The sequence below is a fragment of the Rattus norvegicus genome, chromosome 10 (assembly GCF_021556685.1).
Source record: "Rattus norvegicus strain SHRSP/BbbUtx chromosome 10, alternate assembly SHRSP_T2T, whole genome shotgun sequence".
Taxonomy (NCBI): Eukaryota; Metazoa; Chordata; class Mammalia; order Rodentia; family Muridae; genus Rattus; species Rattus norvegicus.
This window is the reverse complement of record NC_141543.1, coordinates 74,676,425-74,701,767: the sequence shown is the minus strand read 5'-3', so window position 1 is coordinate 74,701,767 and position 25,343 is coordinate 74,676,425. Positions and strand designations below refer to the sequence as shown.

At 46.8% G+C, this 25,343-nt stretch overlaps 1 protein-coding gene across 24 annotated transcripts in view; it reads right to left on the bottom strand.

Moving 5' to 3' along the window:
- Positions 1 to 339: 339 nt before the first annotated feature.
- The window catches only part of Hnf1b (HNF1 homeobox B), a 55,128-nt gene continuing 30,124 nt past the window's right edge, over positions 340 to 25,343 (bottom strand). For 11 of the 24 annotated variants that reach the window (XM_087569995.1, XM_087570016.1, XM_087570006.1 and 8 more), the window contains exons 5-9: positions 22,482 to 22,642; positions 16,657 to 16,789; positions 12,599 to 12,793; positions 9,884 to 10,002; positions 343 to 1,276 (exon numbers count right to left, since the gene is read on the bottom strand). In XM_087569995.1, the coding sequence (XP_087426121.1) occupies positions 1,256 to 1,276; positions 9,884 to 10,002; positions 12,599 to 12,793; positions 16,657 to 16,789; positions 22,482 to 22,642 (629 nt within the window). In that variant the 3' untranslated portion in view covers positions 343 to 1,255. Of the gene's footprint in view, positions 1,277 to 9,883; positions 10,003 to 12,598; positions 12,794 to 16,656; positions 16,793 to 22,481; positions 22,643 to 25,343 lie in introns of all 24 variants that reach the window. The other 13 variants (XM_087570000.1, XM_087569998.1, XM_087570011.1 and 10 more) reach the window with 3 other exon arrangements.

Sequence of the window (25,343 nt, the reverse complement as noted above, 5' to 3'; positions counted from 1 at the left end):
AGAAGGTAGGAAAAAAACCTAGAATTAATGCTTAAAATGAGATTTCAGAAGTATCTCACTGCATTTCTCTCCCTTATACTTTTTGTCTCTGTGACCATAAGTGACCCAGAATTGGGGCCATGATCTTGACCTTGTCCTTGACCTTGTGATGTATGATGATGCAGTCAACGTTTTCCACAATGAAGTGTGAGAAAGCTAACATGAGTGCTCCAAGAAGAAATGAAAGTAGGCCACCCCAGAGGATAACATTTTATCCAGTGGACTCACTGGAAAATCTCAATGAGACCAGGCCTGGGGATTCTTGGCAAAGCCATAGCAGAAGAGATATGAGACTCTAAGCAGTGACAAAATAAATTGCTTTAATGGGAAGCTTCCTGAGATGGCCATCAGCCAGTCAGTGTCCCCGCCTAGGCCCACAGGAAGCTAGGGCGTCTTGCTTCCACCATGTCCCACCCCTCTAGGGATCCAGAGATGTGTCTTAACATGGGGGTGGTGGGTGTTAGCTGGCAGTCTGTCCAAAGTATGTCAGAGGCCTGTGGCATACTTTGCCTGTGGCCAGAGGGGTGCTGGTGAAGAGATTCATTTCCCACTTTGGGTGGTTTTCGGTGGAGAAGGGGGAGGGAGCAAGTCACTCTTGGAATTTCAACTCTGACCTTTACAAAGAAAAGTGATAGACACTTTAGTATTATATACAGGGCAGGGGTAGATATGTGGAAGGAAAATTGCACTTAATTACAGTAGTTGATAGTTTACACCCATTGGACAAATTTACTTCTTTAGAAGAAATCTTGAGATCATCTGGGATGGGAGAGGGGGGTCTGTCAGTTATTTACAGTGTCTGGCTCAGTTCAGTAGCACACACCCTCCTCGGTCCTCATCTTATTTCAGTAACAGATTCAAGTTTTTGCATCAGTTTGTTCAATGACGGATTGCAGTGGAAACTCCATGGGCTTCTCGATTCCTGTTGCACCATTTTGCACCGGCCACCTCTGGGAGAAACAAGGGCACTTGGCATCTTGGGAGAGGCATTACGACAATACTGCAAAGAAGAGAAGCTGGGCTTCGGGCTGCACCTCCTGAGAGTGGCTTGGGCTTGTCGGAGGTCCCCGGCAGGATGTCAGGTAAGCAGGGATCTCTCCTGGCTTCCCAGGTGCCTGTCAGGTCGCTGGACTTCTCTATGACAGATGCCCAGAAACTGATGGTGTGGAAAATGGGGTCCTCGTTGCTGTGCACAAAGTGAGTGGTTATGTGGGTATCACCAGGCTTGCAGTGGACACTGTGGGGGAAGAGAGAGGGGAGAAAGAGCTTAGCTGAATGCACACAGACCATTAGTTGAGCTTCTCCAAGGGAGCTGACACCCAACTGGGCCAGTAAAGTTCTGGAGGTGGAGGGCTGGAATGGGGTGGGCACTTGACTGTATCGTGGATTCTTCTGGAGCTTTCTTTTTAGGAAAGCTTCCCTGGGTACTTTTCAGAAAACCAGCGTGTTGCTGGGGAGCCTGAATTAGTTCTGATTTACTGAGTCTAACCCTGAAGTGGGGTTTTATGAGAATGGCATTTATATAGTGCTCAGGGTCATTACAAAGCATCAGGGTGGGAACTACAGGCCTCTTGTGGAGTAGGTCTCCTCCTTTCCAAACTTAGATGGAATGACCAGGAACAAGGATCCCAGTAGAACATAGATCCATCCCTGGTCTGGGTTAGACCTAGGAGTTTGTATTTGTAGTGTAAAAATTATTTACATTTATGTGTGTGTGTGCGTGCGCACATACACATACACACACACACATGCACACATGCACACACGCACACACGCGCACAGTGGAAGTCAGATGGTAGCTTGTAGGAATCAGTTCTCTCCTCCCACCATGTGAGTTCCATTATCAAACTCCTGTTATCGGGTTTGGCCTCAAGCTCCTCTATTGGGTGAGCGGCCTCACCTGCCCCAGGACTGTGCATCTCTAAGAACTCCTCAGGCTCTGCTCACACCGCTGATCTACCGGGAGCAGCAAGGCCACAAAGTGAGTGAGGGAATGCCCTTTTACTCAAAGTTTCCATCAGGGAGAGGGCTTTGGAAATCCTAAGGAATTTTCTCAAGGGTTGTTATCATTGGGCAAAGATATGAAGAAAAGAAGTCAAAGATTAAAGGTGTTTGATGCCATACATCTGGGTGGACCAGGGAAGGAGACCTCAGAGTATCTGGAGCCACCCTCTGGGAGGAGCCATAGGACCCATGTAGGACAGTTTCCCTCCCCTTTCAGAGCCCCAGGCTTTAAGTGACTGTTTCAGAAAATCATGGCTCCGCTTTCAATCTCTAGAGTCACCCCAATAACCCTCCCACCCACCCCACATGTCTTTTTCCTCATCCTTTTTCTTTTGTCAGTGCTGAAGGTTTTCCTTTCAGCCTAGTAGCTTGTTCTCTCAAGGCTCTCCCTTCAAACACACATGTTCACATGTATACTCACATGTCCACATGTATGCTCATACAAACACAGGCCTATTCTTCCATTATTTTCTTACGATTAGGACTCTCAACCATGATCCCATGAGATAATTGTAGGTCCACTTGACAAATTAAGAAAGCAGGATTCAGAGTGAGCTGGGATGGGTCAGTGGTTTGGAACTGAGAAAACTGTGAAGCCAGAGGCTCCAGTTAGCTTTGGGTAACCTCCTGCCTGTGTCAGAGACCAAGAGTATTCCTTCTACTTAGCTTCGTTCTCAGCCGAATTATTCTTTGCCCTTCAGTTCTTTCCTCCACAGAAAGGAAGGCTGCAGTGGGCTTGGTTGCATTGGTACAGATTACTTTGCCTCAAAGATATTCATGTGGCCATTCTCAATAGTGTCCAACTTGTGGCCCCTTCCTCTATCTTGATGCTGTTAGGACTCCTAAGACTGGCCCCAAGCTGTGCATTTGTGTGAGCAGCTGTGTTTCTGGTCCTCCTACATTCTTGAGGTGTTGGTCAGGACCCTGGGATACCCTTTGCCCCTCTTCCTGCCTCTGCCCACCCCCACTCTCCAGTCTCTTAACGCCCCACTATCAGCCCCTCCTCCCTCTTTTTCCTTCCAATTTTCAGATTTCAGGTGGAAGAGAGAGAAAATGGCTTGTGACCTCTCAGCTTTCAATAGGAGAGCAAACACGAAGGGCCGATAAGGAGACGCCAGTGAGATTCTATGACCTGTCATTAGGGATGGGCTTCCCAGCTATCAGATGTTTGCTCACATAATAAAATGGTGGCAGAGCCCTAAATGTGGTCAAGGGACCTGGAGTTATTTGCTCCTTTCAGAGTCTAAACATAAACATCTGATAAGGTATACACTGGGGTGCCAGTACTCCCAGCTTCATGGGGGTTCAGCCCAGAAGGTCACTGGGTAACCCTCTGTCTATAAGGTGTGGTAACTGGTGACCCTCATCCCCAGAGGACATGTTACATAATGGTGCACACTGAAGTTCCATTGTGTGCAGACACCAGGTATAGGGCTTTGTATGCACAACCCCTATCTATCACCGTTTCTTTTTACATGTATTCATTGCAAGTGTGCGGGCATTCACACGCCACAGCTTGTGTGTGGAGGTTCAGAGGACACCTTGCAGAAGAAGTTAGTTGTCTCTTTCCATCATGTGGGTGCTGGGGATCCAACTCAGGCCACTGGTCTCTACCTACCGAGCCATCTTGCTGGCCTCCATCTACCCTTTGAGGTAAGTGGCTGTTATTAATTTAACCCATAGTTGGGTGCCTGCTAGGTGTCCAGGGCATGCAACAGTGAATACAACCTGCCTATGACTTTACACAGTATATATTCTAGAGAGTTTGGACAACACGCTACTAAACATCGCGTGCACATATCATATGCAAACAGCTCTTAGGTAGAGGTAAATTCTCTTGGAGAGCAAGCATGTTAAGTTAGGCTGACTTGAGGGATCGTTTAGGGAGGTAGTGACATTTGAATTGTGTTCCTGGCAGAAGAGACCCAGTGCACAGTCACTTGCTGGCTGTTGTGAGTCCCTGGTTCCACTTAAGCCCAGGGAGCGAAGGAGGATGGAGTTAGCAGCCCGATCACTTATAAGTCTCCTTCATTTGATTGCAATGAAAACTATCAGGGAATGTTGACAGGGGAAGGATGTGCTTAGTTTCTCTCTTGGGGTCTCTCTGGCTGCTGCAATCAGACTACAATGTTGCACGTAAGAGCGGAAAGGGGAGGGGTTGGGGATTTAGCTCAGTGGTAGAGCGCTTGCCTAGGAAGCACAAGGCCCTGGGTTTGGTCCCCAGCTCCGGAAAAAAAAGAACCCCCCCCCCAAAAAAAAGAGCGGAAGGGGGAGTCAGGGGTCACTTAAAGAGATCAAGTAGAAACAAGAGAAGCCTGGGCTTGAGCTATGATGGTGCCTGGGGTGTGGTGAACAATGTCAGATTTTGGATGAATTCTAAAGGTCTCCTAGCAGAACTTAACTGATGGACAGGATGTGGGGTAATGAAGAAGAGAATTAAAGTCTCTTGAGAGAAAGGAGGGCAGGGGGTTTTAGAAGTAGAATTATAAAACAAGGAAGTGATCTGGGTAAGGAGAAACCCGGGCAAATAAATGAAGAGTTTCTGCTTTAGGTGGGCTCAGTTGGAAAGGTGTGCTGTGTGTATCAGGCATACATGTGTCTCACTAAAGATAACGCTGTCATTGCCCTCTGTGGGCAGGACCAGGACCACCTTGGGGACAGATCACATGTGTCATCAGCCCATGCACTTGGCCCAAAGTCACAGGATTGGTGTGTGACTGAGTGTGAAGAGGCCAAGGAGGGATCCTTGGGCCCTTCAGTGCTCCGATGTTGAAGAGATAAATTGCCAGCTAAGGGTAGGAGGAGTGTTGAATACTACAGAATGAGGTGATGCCTTAAAATCCAAGAGGCAAGGGAGGGAGGGATTGGCTGCAGCATGGTATCAGAAAGCAGCCACTGAATCTATAGCATGGCGGTGGTGGTAGTGAGACACAGTGGAGGGCGAGGCCAGAAGCCTGCACTGGTCTCGAGACTGAACTGGGAGTAAGGAAAGAGAGAAGATTGGTGGGTGAAATAGCTCACTTCTATTGGTAATTTGTTAGGCTAATTGTAGCTCTACTGTGTGAAAGTAATCATTATAGTTATAATTTTAGAGGGGAAGGAACTACAATCTATACAGACTATAAGCAAAATCCATAGGGACCTGTAATGGCAAAGCTATTACACTTAGCTATGGTGTATAATCATTGCCTTGGGGCTGGAGAGATAGCTCAGTGGTTAGGAGCACTTGCTGCTCTTGCCGGGACTGGAGTTCAGTTCCTAGCATTTATCGAGCACTCACAACCAGCTATAACTCCAGTCCCAGGGAATTCAACATCAATTCTGGCCACCTTGGGCACCACATGTACACGATTCACAGAGGTACACATAGTCAGAGCTACAGGAGGAAATAGATGGTATTGGTCATTTATAAACCTCTTTCTCAGACCCAGGAGACACTCGGGGTTACTAGCAGCAGAAACCAGATGTGACCTAGCTTCCATGGACTAGATGTTCCCCTGGATCAAACATAGAGAGGCATGTTCTACTAGGAACTTCTTGTAGTCGGTCCTTGCAATGATCTCATGAAAGAGATTTCAATGTATACAGAAGGAAACTGGAGCTTGACATATTTCCCTGAGGGCTTATGGGTAGAAGGTAGTAGAATTCTGAGTCTGGGTCTGGCCAGCTCCCAGCTCCTAACCATCAGACCTTGCTTCCTTCCCTAACCCCAGCAATGAAGGAAGTTTGACAAGGAGGGGCTGCTGCAGGGGGTTCATGATGAAACAACTCACTTTCTCTTGTTAGCACCTCTGGGGACTTCTCTTGACCTCTCTATAAACTAGGAAGGGAAACAATGGGTAGAGTGTGTTATGTGAACAGGAGTCAGCTTACAGCCTGCCCACTCTGGTTCTTACGGCAGTCATTGCTTGGTGCAATCTTATTCCGAGGTCTTCGGGCTGTGACTACGCAGGAGCTCAGGCACAAACCCTCTCAGAATGTGGCTCGAGACACCCAGGTGTTGAAGAAGAAGAGGCAAATTCTCTGGAAAGGACAGGTGGAAGGAGACTCTTGGCAGCCTAGGAATCCTGAAACTTGATTCTGTTAAGACCCTGAGGCAGGTCTGTAGTAGCAACAGTAAGTCCTGGGATGAGTGACACAACTACGAGTTCACATCTAGATCCAGCCGTGTGCTTGCACAACCCCGCATCATCATTGCGGTGCTTAAGAATGCATAGTTATTGGAAGCCAAGTATGGTGACACACACCTGCAAATCCCAGACCCTGGGAGGTAGAGACAGGAGGATCAATGCAAAAGTGATGCCAGCCTTGTTTGAACAGTGAGTTCCAAGCCAGCCAGGGATCGTCCCTCTAGGATCTAAGTTTCCAATCAGTTTCCTTTCTGCACATAAGCACACTCTCTCCCGCCTTCCAGGAAAGCAGCGACTGGTTCAGAGGCTACCCGAAGGACCCCAAACTGTTACCTCAAAAAGTAAGTTACAATAAAATTAAGAAGAAAGGAAAAGATATTGGGAAGTGAATGCTGTCAGCGAATCTGAGGCAGAAAGATTACAGTCTGGTAGAAGTCTGCTATGGGGTTTATCATTGTGTGAAACTGCTCATCTCCCTCTTCACCTTAGAGCCTTAGTTTTATGCACAAATCTACTTAGCAGGAGGAGGAAGAGAGTTAGCCAGATAATATATGGTAGGACAGCAGATTGAATGCTTGTTGGAAAATTGGAGGTACTAAAAAAAAAACCCCAAAAACAAACAGCATTTCTGAATCCATCTATCCACCTGTCCATCCGTCTGTCCATCCATCCTTCTGCCCATCCACCCACTCACTCACTGAACATTCACAGTGTCCAAGCATTTGGCAAAACACAAAAGGCTCTGATACTGTGGGTGCTTCCTGATCCACTCGCTTTTTGGGGGTAAGGTGGGAAGGTGAGTATCTGTCTGGTAGCAGCAAGGGAAACAGTGATCTAGAGCATACACACAAAACGTTGGGCCTTCAGGAGCAATGGCCCTAATCTTGGGACATTTTGCTGCCAGGGCCTCCTATGACCACATGTAGACCAAGCACTGAGGTGGGTAATAAAGAAGGCAGAAGGGGAGAGAATGGCCTCATAGAGGAGCACAGAGAAGGAGGAATATAAGGGAGCTTCTCCCTGCACCTGACTAGGCACTGGTGAGACAGGGTAGGGTTTTCCTCATTTATAAAGGAAGCAACAGTCCCAGTGAGGAGAAACTGCCCAAGGTTGCACAGCAGGGGCTGGTGGAGTCAGAATTAACGCAGCAGAATAGCACCATCCCGAGTGTGTCCCCAGGGTGTGTCCCTGTGACCCGAGCTGGTTTCACACACATCAGCACATGGGCTGTCCTGAGAAGCCCTTTCCAGAAGGCTCTGCTTAGCCTACAAGTTCCCCTAACATATATGAGCAAGGACCCGTTCTCTCCCACATTTCTCATGGGCCCCAACACCTAGGCATGGTTTTGAAATACCTCGTGGGAAGCAATGCTTTAAAATGAAGAAAGAACGAAAGCTGCTCACATCCTGATGCCTCAGGGAACAGAGAGTTCGTAGATCGTTTTCACTTCAGCTTGCCCTTTCCCACTCTTCCTTCTGCTTTGGTTTGCAGGAAGGAAGTTTTCTGTTTGAAACTTAGCATACGTGTTTAATGTTCGCTCTGGTTCCTAACCACTTCCAACCAGAAAAGGCATTGGTGATTACAATGGGTATTTTTTTCAAGAGAGGGGAAAGGTGTTTAAATGGAAAGAGGTCAGGATTGGAAGCCAAAGACCAAAGTCTGGAGGCCAAGTTCGTCTGCATGACCTTGGGTAGGTCACTTTCCACTCTGGGTTTCAGTTCACATCTTTGGACTTAGAAGGTTGCAATGGAATGAAAACAGCAACTCAATACTATAAAGCCTTCCATTTGTCTTGTGGGACAGTGCTCCTCCCGCCTCAGCCTTCTGCATCCTGCTATCACAAGTATTGTAGCATCATGCCCACCTGAGGCTTTTTATAAAAAAAATTCTTATTAGTATTATCATCATATTCAATGTTGCAGAGATGAGGGTCGGTCACTCATGTGATGTCCTGGAATACAGAGACACCTTCATAATATGTCAAGGAAGCTGCTCAGTCAACTTCATGGTTGACTAGCCACTCTGCCCAGCGGAGGGCAGAAACCACGTGGGGGTTGACGGCAGCATCTCTGGGAGCTTCTTGAAGCAGGTTAAGGGACCATTTCCCGAACCCAGAGGACGCGTTTCAACAAGCAGGCATCAAAGTCAATGTGGGAAAGACAGCGATAATTAATCACTGCCCTGTCCAGGGCTGCCCAAGCAGCAGATGGATTGATAAAACTTTAAAAGAGGAAGGTATTCCCAAGGAGGGCTGCTGCGCCTGGCTAACCCCTTGATTGAGACTGGTGAGCACAGATAAATGTTTTCCCTGATGGCTACAAAGAGTGGGAAATGGCACGGGAGTTGGGAGTCGAAGGGCAGGGCAATGGAGGGTGGTCTTTTAATCTTCACTTGGGTGAGAGAAGACTGGCAGAGCGGGTCCCACACACCTCTCCTTCTCCCTCCCTGACGTCTGAGTCCAGCGACCCAAGCTAGGCACTTAGCATTCGAGATAGGCCAGACACTTAACATACACAACTGCTCCAAATCCTCGAAACAAGTAGACGCTACAACTGTCCTTTTCAAGATGAAACAAAAGTTAAAGTGAATGGCAGAACCTGCCCTACTTTGCTCTAGGGCCTGAAGAGTCAAGGGGAGAGTTGGGACTCCTGAGCCCGTGGAAGAGTCTGATCAGAAGCTAGTGGCAATGGGTGAGGTATGACTTATGGGGGTGTCTGGGGGTGGGGGGGTTACAATCAACACAACCAAACCTTGATGAGTGCTTCTGACACCAAGTTCAAGGTTGTCACCTCCTTATCTAGCAATCGATAGAAGCCAAACAGTTCCCACAGTCATAGACCCCAGCTACTGAAAGGTCTTATTGTGTTCTCTGGAATCCACAACCACGTTCAGACATCTTGTCCTGTTTTCTGGTTCTCGGTATCCTATAGTAGTAGTAGTCCAGCTCTCTGAGCTGCGGCCCTCCCTGTTGGGTAGCTGTCTTTATGACTCCAGCACCTCTTTGGGAGGTGGGAATTACTCATCCACTGAGGCAATGACTAAGCTGCTGTGAATTACCCCGTGCTCTCTGCGCCAGGAAGTTGAATTTAAGTTTCTTGATAAACCATCCAAATGGGCATAGACCTCTGAAAAAGTCACACTGTCCACTGGGGAGTCCTCAAAGGGTTAACATGATTAGGCTATTCCTTGGGCTTCTAGTGCCTGTGGTGGTACGGGTCCTAGACTAAGAGAATCAGTCCCAGGAGCCCTGATTTTCCTTTCCCTTTCCCCACTGACCACCTTTGCAAATCTGGCAGCTCACCAGACATCCCAAGCTTCCCATCCCATTCTGGAAAAACCCTTTGCATGGATCATCAACCCTCCCAGTCAGGAGTGCTCAGTTCCAGTCTAACAGCATTACGTCATCCAGACTCCAGTGACCCATCCAACCTCAGTCTTATTTAATACTCTAGTTGGGGAAAAATAAGCTCTTTTGGTCTGTGGCACATCTATTTTGTCCTCTGACCTCAGGGGTTGATTCATTTTAGGGGCTAACTGAAGAAGAATTTCCTGAGAATAAAATCATGGCTGAGTATGTACTCACTCATTGGTACCTTGAGAGTCTGAGTTATGAGCACATACATGCACACACACACACACACACACACACACACACACACACACACACACACGTGCATACACACACTCTGGCCCCATCCTGCTGGCATTACCTGTTTACTGGAAGACATGCTGGTGAGGGTATTGATGCTACTGGTATCTGTGACCACCATTGCAGATGGGAACCGGGAGGTGTGGGAATACTGAGGGGGCTCCTGCTTATGTGCATACACTGGAGAGACAGAGAGAAGACAAGCTCAGTAAATACACACATTCACATACCCACATAAACCACCCTGTAGCTCCCACTTCCCCGGGGTGGTGATTGTATTTGGGAAAGCATTGTATTAAGGAGACATTTGGCTTCTTAATCAAGGTACTTGATCTTTGCTTGGTTTCCTCCCTTGCAAAATATGGATACCTATTGTAGGAAAATATCACTGCTTTGAACTAAATATTTAGCCTTGTGCACCATTCTGTTTCCCTGACTTTGGGTAAAATATTAGGAGCCTAAGGATCAACAAGTGACCTTATCTATATGGAGAGCACCTGCTGGCCAACATGAAGCATCTGCCCACATGTGTGCATGCTGTTTCTGATACAATTCAAACTCCTTGTTTTCTCTGGGAAACAGTTGTAGACTGATTAATAATTAATAATTAGATATACTAACTAACTGTATAATTCTGAATTATTCCAATTTTCACTACAATGATACCAAAGTCTTATGATGTCACATAAATATGAGGGATAAACAAAAGGAGACAACTGAGATAAGACCTCTAAGAGCATGTGACTCAATATTTAGTTGTTTTAATACTTGCCTACCACATCTGGAACCCCCGTGACTCATGTGAGCTATCCAAAAGAATCATGTCGATTCTAGGTCACCTAGCAAATGAAAACATGTGGATGCTTGACCACGAGGGAGGGACCAGCATGTTCCCAAAACATGGACCCTACCAAGGAGGCCTTCAGTACAAAGTAGAGGTGAAGGTCACTGGCTGCTGGTTATTTCCTGGTCTGGCCCCACTGGGCTCTCTCTTCGTGGCTGGTCAGGTCTACTGTGTCTGGGCAATCTCATGGATCATGGCGACCATTGTGATACTATTCCACCCAGGCCTGTGAGGGGAGGAGGGATGGGGAGCACAGATCCCACAGGAAGAAGAATGAGGCCCTTGTGGGTCCCAAACTCTTCAGGCTGTGGCAGAGTTTTAAAAGCCAAAGATATGTAATTGGAGTGTAAGGTGCTGCTTAGAAACCAGCCCTGCAGGTCCGAGTCAGGACTGAGCCCTGAGGACAGAAGGCTGAATGTGGCTGTTCGACCTCAGAGCATTGTTTATCCAAGGCAGCTGGAGGAATAGCTCAAATCCCCTTTGCCTTCCTTGCCTTTTAAAAGTGACTGAGTAAACACTTGCATTTCTGCAACACTTCATGTTTAGGAAAGGCAGATCACCCATGTTTTTTTTAATAATTTGTTTTTTTATTTTATGTGGTTGGGTGTTTGGCCTTGTAGGTATGTCTGTGTGAGGGTGTCATATTGGACTTACAGACATGTAACTGTGGGTGCTGGGAATTGAACCTGGGTCCTCTGGAAGAGTGCTCAGTGCTCTTAATCACTGACCCATTTCTCCAGCCCGATCACCCATATTTTTATTTCATGTTCATAATGGCCTCATGAATGTACTATTCCTATTGTATGCATGAAGCAAATGAGGCTCAGAGCAGTGGCTATGCTATTTAAGACGAGTCTAGCCTGGATACTTCTTGAAGCAGGCAAGATATCCATCCCTTCTATAACTCCTTCCCAAACTTGGAAATTAATACTACAGCCAGGCTTGGCCAGAACAGTGGAGGCCTGGGTTCAGGATGGAAGGCAGGGGTAGGCAAATGTAGGAGAGGCAGAAAAGCTGAGTGTGGGGACCCTCTGTGTAAGGAACAGAGACTTCTGCTCCTTGACTTGGTAGAGGATAGGTGGTATTTTCTGTGTATGTTGATGGCTTTAATTTGCTTGGTTTTTAGGTTGTATATGTGTTCATGTGTATGTATGGGTATGTGTGCCTGTCTGCATTTGTGCATATGTATAGGTGTGCCAGAGGGTGACCTCAGTTATTGGTCCTCTGGTGAGCTTCACTAACTTAAGCTCACCAAGTATGCTAAGCTATTGGCCAGTGAATCCCGGGGACCTACCTGGCTCCATCTGCCCAGAGCTTGGGGTATAGGTACATGCCAGCACACCCAGATTTTCTATGTGGGTGCTGGAGATCCAAACTTAGGTTCCGATGCTTGCATACCAAGCACATTCCTGATGGAGGTCTCTCTCTAGCCCTGTTTGTTTTCTCCTCAGTGTCAGGGATTGGACCTAGGACCTAATGCTGTTGGGCAAGTGTTTTAGCAAGGACTGTCTTTCTAGTTCAAGTTTCACATTTTCTGATTAGAGATTTTCAGTGTGTATAGACCTTGGGCATGAGGACTCTTGAAAATTCATTTGTTTTAGAGAGACAAATAGATCCCAACCAGCATGCCAACTCTGACCTGTTAGGGATGGCTGCTAATGTTATGCTTAGGGGAAGGCACTGACTGACTGCTGAGACCTTCAAGGGGCTGGGATGGGAAAGTGCCATGTACTCCGTGTGCTTACTGACCCCCTTTGATTATAGGCCTGTACAAACTTCTCCCTTGGAGCCTTGGGGCCAGGGAAGAGGACAGGAAAGCAAGAACAACACTCAAGAGCTGAGCTTGAAAAATGGCCCCGGTTGCTGACAGATAGGGAAGACTAAACCAATAATCTCCCAGGAAACTTGCCACCCCGGCACACGCATCCTTACTGTGGGAGTTCTGTAGCTGAGTCACCGCAGCCATGAAGGGCTGCTGGGCCATGTGACTGCCTGGGCTCTGCTGCATGAGGGGCTGCTGGTGAGGGCTGTGCAGCTGTTGAGAGAACTGGACGGGCTGTAGGGCTGCCAGGCTGCTAGCCACACTGTTGATGACTGGGACACCCTGGGCTTGGGAGGTGTTGAGGCCTGTGAGAGCAAAGGAGAAAAGTCAGAGTGGCACCAGGGGTGAACAGAGGTGATGGGATATCAGTCACAGATGGAGACCCCGCCCAGCGTGTCTATTATAGAAGAGGTCACATGGAAAGTGACTTTAAAAACAAGGGGACTAAGATCTGGAGAGATATACTTCTGAAGCCTAAGAGTCTGCCCAAATCATTCTATAACCTCCCAAAGTCAGCTCCCTGCGGTCACTGGAGCCTTGGGAATGCTATTTGCTGTCTCCATCCATGCTGGGGGATGAGAAGCCTGCCCTTGTGTCCTCTGGCTTAGTTAAGAAGATCTTTTTTAGGGTGTGGCTTGTTACCCACACCTGTCTTTCTAGAAGGAGCAGCAGCCTGCAGCATCTCCTTGTTTCCCACCCTTCCCATCCCCCCTGACTCCACCAACCAATCGCCTGTTGGCTTCCAGTCAAGGAAACCAAACCTTCTTCTACAATCCTGGAAGGAAGAGGTCCGAGGACACACAGCAGAGCTCACAAAGCCCCTGGGGTAGGTCAGATAATGACTCTGTGCACAGTAGCAGAGAGGAAGAAACTACAAGATCTCGCCTGTCTGTGAAGTGGATAGGTACTAGGGAGTTTGGTACCTGAAGAACCAGATTTGAGGAAGAGGAGGAAGCAGTAAATTAAAGACAAGGCAGTAGGCCTGGCCATCTTTCTGCTCTGGGGCATTGAAAGTCTGAGCTTTGGTGTCACGCCTATATCCTGAGGCTTCTTTGAACCCATCCTTCTTCTGAAAGGCCTGGGTCTTTTTGTCACCATACTCTGGCTGCTCCCTGACATGATCATGGGGAGGCGAGAAAAGATCAGAGTAGAGGTCAGAGGTTAAGGACAGAAGGTATCCCAGTCGCTGCCCTGGAGCTGCCAATATCCCTTAGACCCTGCTTTCTGGGAAGTCGGGGTTGTGATGAAGACATCCAGAGAAAGGCTTGTTGTAGGTAAGTGCCAGGTGTTTTGTGTGTGTGTGTGTGTGTGTGTGTGTGTGTGTGTGTGTGTGTGTGTGTGTGTGTGTGAAAGAGAGAGAGAGAGAGAGAGAGAGAGAGAGAGAGAGAGAGAGAGAGAGAGAGCCCTTTCTGAAAGGGAGAACACTTTGAAAGCATAAGCAGGATTGTGGGACGTCCTCCAGGGAGATAGGGCAAAGTCTTCAACAATTGCTCACTTGGAGCTCTAGAAGATACTATTATCAGAAACTTAAAAGGTGAGACTCTTGAACAGAAAGGAAGAACAGATAACCCTCTTCCTGACTCCCTTGGGTGGGACTGGGGGGCTTGGAAAACCTGATCACCCTCAGAATATCACTAGAATATCACCCCCTGGGGGGACACAGATATGCTGAAAGTCCATTTCAATTTCCGTCCTCTTACTGCTGGTTCCTGGCTCCCAAGAAACCTTGAATTTATGCTTATCCAGGAGCCCATGCCCACTGTTCTCTTAGGAAAATCTCTGCCTAGAAAAGAATTTTAGCCTGTCTAGGCCACCCAGAGGACCTCTTTAAGAAACATACATTCTTGAGCCCCGCCCAAGGACTCAGAGTCAAAGCCTGCAGAGGCGGGGCTCAGGAATCTCATTCTCAGTAGTCTGAGATCCCGGTGTGCTTCTGCCCCAGGACAGAGCCTCTGATGTCATTCTAGCTCCCCTGGCGTGTGTGTGACCCTCGGCCCTTTTATCCGGAAGAAACAAGGATAGTGAGGATTTGGCAGTGGCAAGTCACTTGTCCAGGGTCCTTCAGTCCTGAGGGAAGTCCCTGTACACAAGGGAAAACAAGAAATCTCTCTAATCGACTTTCCCTTAAAGGAGGCCCTGGGCCTCAGCCAAGCTTCCTGCCGCTCCTCACCCTTCTTTATGCTCTGTCTACCCCAGTGCACATATGCACATGTGCCTAAGGTCAGTGTGCACCCTGCTTACATGGTTCAGGAGATGCTGTGAGGACGCTGAGACGCATCAGTGCACATGATGGGGAGAACAAACTTGGAAAATACAGCGTGGCCCTAGGGAAAGCTTTAGTTTAGAAAGCACCTAAAATAATACAGTTAAGTGTGTGTGTTGGTCAAACTTAGTACGGGAAGAAAGAAGTCATGTAATCTGTGTGTTAGTTTGTTGGAAAAAATAAGGAAGTAGATATCTTACCCATCCCCCCCCCCCTCTCTCTCTCTTTCTGTGTGTGTGTGTGTGTGTGTGTGTGTGTGTGAGAGAGAGAGAGAGAGAGAGAGAGAGAGAGAGAGAGAGAGAGAGAGAGACCCATGCACATATATAGATCAGAAGATAATTTGCAGGAGTCAGTTCTCTCCTTCCACCTTTATGTGGGTTCTGAGATTAAACTCGGGTTATCAAAAAGCAAGCACTTTTACCTGCTGGGCCAACTCTTCCAAGCCCATGAAATCTTTTAGAAGGTAAACAAGCTGGTTTTAGGCACCTCACTCTTTATCTAACTCCCTAGTATTAGTTTGGTTGCTGAAGTCTGAGGGCCAGTGAAATGGAAATGAATTTGAAGTCGTTTTTAACTTTGGAAATCTTCTTAATAACTTCTTTATTCCCATTTCCCCTTTGCCAATAGAAGTGCTAAGTGTGTTTGCAACCCAGCAGATAAAGACAGGGTGAGAGCTGCACACACAGTCATTCAATAAATCCATGTGCTTTCAATGGGCCCTGATCTGTTCTGCACTCAAAGAAGGCACAAGTCGATCTCTTACATGATTTCAGTTCTTAGAAGACAGGAGGGGAGGGGAGCAGAATGCATCAACAAGACAAGGAAGCAAGCAGCATGGAGACCTGACACAGGGATGCCAAGAGGACCGAGGGGCAGTGTGAAGCTGAAAAATGATGGCCCACGTGCCACCCTCAGGTATCTCTGACTCCATCTGAGGAAATTCTCCCGATGTCACAAAGATGGTCTGAGACAATGACTTTACCTGAGTAGTGACAGTGGAGCCCCAAAACATCAGAACACACAGACAACCTGTGACAGTGAAGCTAAAACACGTCCACACCCTGAGATAACCATCTGTTTCCCAGCCTGCCTCACCAACTTCAGCCTTCCCATCGTCAGCAGTGGCCCACCTCTGATGGGGCAAGGCTGGCTGCAGAACAAGGGCCTCCTTGAGCTCTTCAGGCACGTGTTAAACAACCTATTTCTTTTTAAAGATTTGAAAGCTCAGAGATACTAGGTCACTAGCCCTCTCTGGGTCCTCTCTGTATTTTTAGCACTACCCAAACAAGAGCTGTCTATGACATGAAATGACTTCTTCAGAAACCCATCAAAACCTTGCTCTATCCTAATGACCAACCTCAAGAGTTTTCTAGAGAGCACAAAGGGATAGGAATAAACAGGAAACAAATGGATAAGCCACAGTTACGAGAGGTCTTGCTTTCTAGATTTACAACCATGTCTATATTCCTTATCATTGGATGGTGTTAACAACACTTTTTATAGATGAGGAAGTCAAACCCAGAGAGGTTGAGTGATTTGACCTGGTTACACAACTAGGAAATCATGACCTGGATTCGAAGCCATTAGAACGATGTTTCTTGTGGGATACATGCTCTAAACATTGTAGAGGAGACAAGAGCCAGAGAAGTAAACGTCAAGACTACAAGTGTGCTGGGCACGATTGAGCATGCCTGTGACTCCAACGACGAGGCAAAGGCAGGGAGACAGCTGCAAGTTCAAGGGCAGCGAGATGGCGATGCCCTGTCTCAGCCACCCTACCCTGAAAAAGGTCTAGGAGCAGAAGGGGATCTCACAGGGGGCCTCTTGTGCCTCTTCTTGTCACAATGACTCGCTTTTCATTCTTCCTCCCTGCTCCCAGCCCTACTGACCCAGAGCGGAACTTACTCTGTGCAATGGCCATGACTCCGGACAGGGGAGTCATGATGAGGTTTTGAGATTGCTGGGGATTGTGGTGGGAGAGGCTGTGGATATTCGTCAAGGTGCTGACCGGGGGCAGTCCTCCTCCAGACACCGAGATCTGCTGGAGAGAGCAAAGAAGGGCGATTGAGTCAAGCAACCCCAATGGATTAATCAAGGAGGGCCGCCTTCAGGATGGTATGTATGGCTTTTCAATTTCACTCACCCAGCAACAAAAGTTAAACAGTGGAGAGGGTCGACAGGAAGGGCCCTGTCCTCATGGCACTTGTATTTGTCTGCTCTTAGAGTTGCTGGCCTACTCCAGAAGTTCTTCTGTTCATGTGTTACACGACGGTCACTTGCTCACTATTCCTGTGCCCTCTGTCCTGATTTCCCACATAGGTGACTGTTAAAAATCAGAAACGACCTAGGACTCTCGTGAGGGTAGACTGGGAGCCAGGAAGCATCCAGAGCTCTCCCCGAACCCTGCTCATGCTTCAGCTCAGTCTCAGGAGTTCTGACACGCCCACTTCTCAGAGGAAAAACCAAGGCCAAGAGTAGGTATGCAACTTCCTGAGATCCCGAGGCTTGGAAATGGTTCACCTTGATCAGTCTGACCCAGGATCCATTCTAAAATCTATTTTAGAAGAAAGTCTCCAACTAAGGGTTGGAGAAGTTAAGGTTTTTTCCTGTTTTCCAACATCCTCACCATCCTTTACAATTGTTCTCCCTCTCTCTCCTTCTTTTCCTTCTCCTCCTCCTTCAGTCAAGGAGCTGATGTCACTAAGGACAGAACAACCAGTTCACTGCATTTCACCAGCACATCTTAGTGACAAGCTCAGAGGTGAACACGACCAGTTTTCACAGACAGGTCTGTACATGTCTGTTCTCGTTCGTTCATTCATTTGTCTCCACTAATACATTCTCCTATTCTCCATCTCTCCAAGCATCACATCCTATCAAGGACTTGTCCTTGATTTAACAAACGTGTTTATATGCCCACTGACAGAAACTTTCTCACCAGTGTTAAATAAAAACTCCTATAAAAATGTGTTCTTTTTATCCTAATATTATCAGAAATATTCCTAATGTCCTTATACTAGTTATAGTCATATAAAAGTCAGTTTCATTTGCGGACATATTGCTAGTCACGATTTTAAAATAATTTCTAATTTTTTCCTTTTCTTCCTTTTTTTTTCAGTTTTTTTACAGACAAGGTTTCTACGTGTAGCCCTGGCTGTCCTGGAATTCACTCTATAGACCAGGCTGACCACAAACTCAAGAGATCTGCCTGCCTCTGCCTCCTTAGCGCTGGAATTAAAGGCGTGTGCCACCACCACCAATTTTTTTCTTAAGAAAAGACCACCTCTCCTCCTAAGCCGACCCAAGTATTGCTGAGAGAGTCAGGAACCCTGGAGAGAAGTTAGGGTGTCAGGTCTGTCATACACAAAGCTCTCTAGAGCTCTTTAGATTCTTGGTCTCAAACTTCTACCTGGAAAGATGATAGCTCCTGTCCCGTCCTTCTGGTCAACCCCACACTTTCCAAGGTTAACTTGAAAAAAAAAAATAAAGGAGGTGGGATCTTGAATAGGTTTGTTTGTGTTTTTAAAATGAACATCGAGAAATGAGTTAGAGGTCACATGACCAATAAGGAATTTTGACCACATCAAACAAGAGAGAACCAGCCTGTTTGCTGAACTTGTTTTTCAGAATGTCAGAGTCATTAAAAAAAAAAAAAAAATCTGTGCCCTGCCTTCAGACCAAATCCCTTGGGTAATATGGACTTTTAGGGAAAGTCAGTGGAGCACAGTTCACTTCTGCAGCACTTCAGTTTGATGCTGCCACAAAAATATGGATGTCAGTATAAAAACAATGCATACGTAGCTTTACTGTTTGTAAACCACTTTCCCGGAAGTCGCCAGTTCATAATGACACAAACAGAACAAGCATTATGACTTTTGTCCCTGTGTTACCTATTGAGAGAAACAGATGAGCTGTATGTCACTTGACAGTAAGTGAGGGAGACCATGCTCAAGCCAAGGTTTGCTGGGTTGTTTTAGTCTCACCCACTTACTGTGCTTGGTAACCTTGGTCAAGTGACTTCCCACTTGAAGAAGTAGCCATTACTTCCTGTTTGCTTCCGGGATGGATGGAAGCCAGAGAGTTGCCAAAGATACCATGATGACCCTTAACACAACAATTCAGAGAGCCTGAATTCTGTAATACCTTTGATTCGATGATTTCTTTATGTAGCTATAACACGTAAGGTTAGTGCCATTAGCCCTAGCTTGTGCAGAAAGAAGATAGTCTAGAGAGGTTAAGAAATGTCTCTAAACTTAATTCTTCAAATAAAAAGAAAGACAAGAAAGGCCTTAAGTGGTAGCTGAAAGCAGGTAGTCTGCTTGTAAGGTCCAACTTCACACTGGCAAAGTATTGCAGGAATTAAAAAGAAGTCAGCACACACAAACCACAGCCTTAAAGTAGCTATACCATTCTGGCACACGGTGGCAGGGAGGGTTTACTCCCAAACAGAGCCATAAGCAGTCTTTACACCAACCCTGTCACACAGGCATCATTTCTCTCAGTCTGCAGGCGAAGATGCTGAGGCCAAGCTGAGTCCAAGCAATTCTTTGACCCTGCACTGATAGAGCCAAGACCGCACATTTGTGCTCTCTTGCCCATGTTCCTGTTTTATTTATTTATTTCTAAATATGTATGTGGTGTGTGTGTGTGTATGTGTGTGTGTGTGTGTGATGCATTTATGTGATATGTGGTATGTATATATGTGTGTATATGTGTTGGTGTGTATGTACACATGGTGTGTTTGTGTGATTTGTGATATGGTGTGTGTGGTATGTATATGTGTGTGTGCGTTTGGGTATATGTATGTGTGGTGTGTTCGGGTGATGTGTGGTATGGTGTGGGTGTGGGGTGTGTATGTGTGGTATGGTGTGTGTAGTGTGTATCTGTGGGGTGCTTGTGAGATGTGTGGTATGGTATGTTTGGTGTGTATATGTATGTGTGTGTTTGTATATATGTATGTGTGGTGTGTTTGTGTGATGTATGGTATGGTGTATATGTGTGGTTTGTGAAGTGTTTCTGTGTATGTGTGCATGCGCATGTGTATATGACATGTGTGTATGACTGTGTGGTCCTTATCTTCTACCTTGTTCGAAACAGGGTCTCCTGTTGTTTGCCATTCTATGGCCAGGCTAGCTGGATGAGCTGGCTTTTGAACTTCCAGGAACTCCCTTGGTCTTTCATCTCCCTATCCCCCTACCATGCTCAGTTTTAGGTGACTTCTAGGGATCCACATTCAGTCCCTTATGCTCATGTAGCAGTCCATCTCCACATCCCACCATGTCCTTTAAACCATATTCCACTTTTGTGCCGGGGGACCACAGTTTGGGATGCACTTGTTATACATTAACAGGGAACAGACTCTTGACTTTGAGCAACAGTGACAAAACATATGAACCAGGGTGTTGGAGACAAGCGAGAAGCTGGTCCCTGCAAACAAGCTTCCAGATGTTTGCTAACACTGAGGTGTGCTTTCTTGGTCAATCATCAATCTAGCACATGGCCTAGCAAGGGTAATGCTGAGGAAAGCTTAAGAGTGTGTCTGTAGACTGTGTATGGGACAGCCTGGATGTGGGCAATGTAGCTTGTACCTCAGAAGGAAGATCAAGAGAGCACAAAAAGAGACTCCAGGGGTCTTTAAGAAGTAAGAGCTAAGACTTGGAATTTTACTTTTTTTGGTGCGTGTTCTTCTAGGTAAAGCACCTCTACCACTGAGCTACATCCCTAACCCAGAACCTGGGAATTTTATTCTGTGTGTCTTAATGTTTTGCCTGTATGTACGTCTGTGCATTACACATGTATCCATGGACATGGTATTGAATTCCACAGAACTGGGGTTCCAAACAGTTGTGAGCCACTATGTAGGTACTGAGGATTAAACTACGGTCCTCTGAAAGAATAACCAAGTTGTCCTAAACACTGAACTACCTCCCTGGTCACATTTAGGAGATTTTAATTCATTGAGAAGTAAAGGCCTCTTTTCCAAGGTATCCTGAACAATGCTTCAACCCTAACTTGTGTTTCGACTATCAAGAAATCATAAAAACTGGGGAGCTGGAGAGATGGCTCAGGGGTCAAGGAGCATTGGTTACTTTTCTAGAGGACCTGGGTTAAATTCCCAACACCTGCCTGGCAGTTCACAACTCTCTGTAATTCCAGGCCCAGGGGGTCCAACACACACAGTGTATAAAACACACACATGTAAGCAGAATATTCATTCACATACAAAAGAAACCACAAAGGCAGTGTGCACACATTGCTGTCATGGTCTCTTAGGGATTGGGGAGAGCACAGAGAAATGCTTCCTACTTGCTTGCCCCATCTGGTTTGTTTACAAAGACTCCCATGAGGGAGGCCAGCTCAGGTCTCCTGAAACTGGAGTTGTCCAGACCAGGGCTCCCCTCAAGACCTACATGTTGTTTTTCTTCTAAGGAACTGGAGACTTGGTCACCTGTGACTCACTTCTCCTGTGTTGCCTACACACCACACACGTCAAGGTCTAAAATGGCAAATGCTCCCTGCCACCTTCCAGCCCCCACCAGCCATGGTCACAGGTGGGGATCGGGCACCTTGCGGGAATGTGTGCAACTCCGCCTTCGGCGTGGAAGTCAGGAACCCTCAGCTCCTCCCTCCCATGAAACAGAGCATGACCCAGAGAATGAAGTTTTCCATTTCCTGCCCTCACGGTTAGTGTTGTAATACACCTGTTGTCTCAAAAGCCCTCTCCCGTGCCCTTGTGTGCGCAAAGCCATGAATTGGAGAGTAGGTCTAAGGTGGGGGTGGGAGGGCATAAGGAGGGGTTCACAGAGACTGGGGGTAACAGGAATCAGAATGTCCTATAATACATGTATGAAACTGTCAAAGGACAATTTCAATAAAAGTTAGGTGTGTGTGTATGACTCAGAACTCAGAACACTCAGATGAGCCTTACTGATCAGGATAAGGGTTCATCTGGTTGTGGGGCTCTGGTTAGAGCCACATAAAACTTCAGTAAAAATGCCATCAAACCTGAAGGGACAGCACAACCATTCATGAAACAGTCACTGTGCTGAGCGTTCTCATATATGCTATCACACTTCCCCAACAACCTGATGGCGGCTACCCCTATTTTATAGATGAGGAGGGAGAACCAAAGTCATAATTTGCCCAAGACTGTACCACTCTGAGGTGCCAGAGCTGAGATCTGAGAGTTGGTAACTGAACCTTTGAAGTCACTGTTTCTTACTCCAGCCACCACACCTGCCATAATGTCCTCCCTCCCAGCTTAGGAGTCCCATTTCCTGCTGTCCTCTACATCCTGACACTGTCCTCATCAGGACCAAAGGAGTCAGGAAAGGAGTTGGGGGCTTGTTTCACAGTGAGGTGCTTTCTGGGTTAAAAAAAAATCTGGTTTTTGAGGCCTTGGACGGGAAGGATGAATGAACATTTTATCAACACAAATGTCATTGGCAGCCCCAAAACAAATAGCGTCCCACCCGGCTTGCTCCTTTATGAGGCATTCAATCAATAAAACAAGAGCAGGGCTCTGTCAGATTTATTGGCTGGGTTCAAACTGAACACCTCTTCTACCCGCCAAAGGCTGGGTCACCAGCCTACCTTTTGGTTCCTGCTCTGTACAGCCCCCATTTTCCCTGGTGGGGCTACAATGGTTCATTGTTTGAGGCAGGCCTTGTGAGAAGTTCTGTTTGTCTTGCCTCTTATCTTATCAGCTCCAGTGGCCTAGGAGTACTCACCATTTTACTGTCAGGTGAGAGGAGACTGTGGCCTGGGTCCAGGCTGGCCGGGGAGACTTGTTGTAAAACTGACTGGCTGGTCACCATGGCACTGTTACCATGGTGACTGATTGTCGAAGAGGAAGTGACCTCATTGTTTCCCGGTTGGCTGTAGCGTACTCCTGCAAAACATGAACCCAATATGGAAATTAGTGTCACCAGGGCCCCTGGACAATGACTCAGTGTCTCCTGTTTTCAGTGGTGGGTGACAAGAAAACAACATTGTTTTTTCCTCCATGTTCACTCATAAGAATGATCAGCAATCTTCTCTGGAATGAGGGTGGCATGATCTCTACTTTAATTGCAGAATATAAGATTATATATGAATATCATATACAAATATAATGTTTTGCCTTTTTGGTTGGGAGCCAGCACAGTGTAAGACACTTGGGTCCATTTTGGCTTGTTCTTTATTGTATTGCCAGGGTTGTGGCATTTGATAGCCATCTAGTCAACTTCTATTGAAGGACGAAGGGGTGGGATGGGCAGATGGAAAGCAGGAGAAAGAGTTGAACCTTCTGAAAGCATGGATCTCTCTGAAGGCAGAGGCAGACCAACCCACAAGGGTGAGGCACATTTCCAACTAGGAAGAATTTTCTAGCAAGAAGGGGACAGACTTTAGGATTTATGAACAAACAGGTTCAAATCCTGCCTTCGCTCTGCACCTCTGCCTCCTCCCATGGGAATATTTCCACTCTGGGGCTATTTAAGGATTGGAGGCAACCTCTTTCCAGCTCCTAGCATTATGCTAAATGCCCCTGAACTGCAAGCAAAGATACATGGCAGGATGAGCTGGTAGTAGGATAGACCTCAAGACATGGATATGAAGATTCTCAAATTCTAGGACTCCTAAGGTCATCCTTAGCACAGATGGAATGTTCTGGTAGAGAGCAATTTTTTGAGGCTCCTGCTCTGGCAAGACTGCTTGCTGCATTACCCAGGAAGCTACTTGGCAGACCTGGCTGCTGTCCTGCTGCTCTTTCCTTTGGAAGCATCTGGACTTCACTCTGATTTCACCTGCATATTTTGACTCCCTGACCAGCTATTTACCTTCCCAAGATACCCTGCTCCCAAGAGAGCGGTGATAACACTGGGAGTCAGGTATGTGCTCACCTCCCAGCCTGTCCCCACCATCGATTTGGTCTCAAGTCAAACAGTCTCTGGACTTAGCCTATTTAATTTGGCTGAAGGAAAAGAGTCAGTCCTCTGATGATCAAATATGGGCCACACAGAGGCTTCTCCCCTACCACAGGCTACACGATTATTTATTTTAAAATAATTAACTAAGGATACCCATGGGAAACAAAAGCCTTCACAAGGTTGGTATGGTAAGAGTTCAGAACCTCTTGTTAGAGACTAGTTGGCAGAACACATTTGTCGTGTTCTAGCATTTGTATTAAGCACAGATGGGTCTCTAAATTCCCCCTTTATGATGTCTGGCTGAGAGCTGGAGGATCCCTGTTTTGATCACAGCTTTGCCATCTATCTACTGGGTGAGTCCCATGTCCCTTATCTAGAAGCTGGAGGATGGTGGCAAGGGGACTGTCATCAGTGCAGTGTGAAGGGAACCAGGCAGAAGGCCTGCCAGCTCTAGGTCCATTTACATCCTTCCTCACGGGTACTCCTCTCAGATGTTACAGGCACTGGAGTGATCTTCTAGGAGTGGGAATGGACAGATATGATGAGATTGTGCACAGGCCACACACCAGGAAGAGATGCTCTTATTAGAGAAAATAGAGCCCAGGTCTTCATATATTCCATGAATTCAGAAGAGCACTGGCAGAAGTGCTTCAGAAGAGAGAAATGGTAATGAACGAGGAAAGCAGAATGTGTAGGCTCTGGAGCTGGGTGACCTGGGCTTAAATCCTGGCTCCATCAGGCCATAGCCATGTATGCTCAGGGACATTATTAGCCTCCCTTGGGCTTCGATTTCCTCATTGTTAACAAGGTCCACCCCTTAGGTCACAATGAATTAGCGAATGTGCAAGTACTCAGGGCATATACTGTACAATGGACACATAGCAGTTGCTCCAAGTATCCCACCCACTCCCCTGCTCTCAGACTGTATTCATCCAAACATTGGAAACTTCATTAAGTGACTGTTCTTTATTTCTTCAATTGCTGTCCTAGCTCTGGCCATGGAGATAGGTGACAAGGCCTCTGGGTTAACCTTGATTTACCAAAGATACCAGATTAACTGTCACAAAGACATTTGGGAGAAATGGCTGTGGCAGACCATGACCAGAAGCCTTCCACTCGCTACTTGGCTTAAGTCACTATTTGGTCATGTTTCTATCATGGACCCTGTGGGTCACAGAAAGAACCCAAGTGCAATCTAGAGACCTCCCCAAGGTGCTGGATGCTGTTGTTCTCTGGGCATCATGGACCTAGGGTGATTACTGAATTTCCAGCAACCTATGAAACAGACAGAGTGGTTTCCACCCAACAAGACTAACTAGAAGTATCAAAAGAACATAAGAAATGTACAGTTCCAAGAGACAGCAACCCTGGCCTTGACTTCCTAGGCCAGTATCCATCTCTAGGGTACTCTTCACCAACCTGTACCCTGGGATTTCTGTGTGTATGTGTGCCATCCCATAATTAACTTTTCTTTTTCTGAGAAGGTCTCTCACCAGCCTGGAACACATCAAATATGCTAAGGTAGCTAGGCAGCAAGCCCCAGGAATCTGCCTGCCTCTGCTTCCCTCCAACTGGGCTTATAAAACTTGGTCAACATACCCAGATTTTGCACGGGGTCAGGGGAGGTAATTGGGGATCAAACTCAGGTCCTCCGTCTTGCAAGGCCTTTCTATCTTCTGCTCA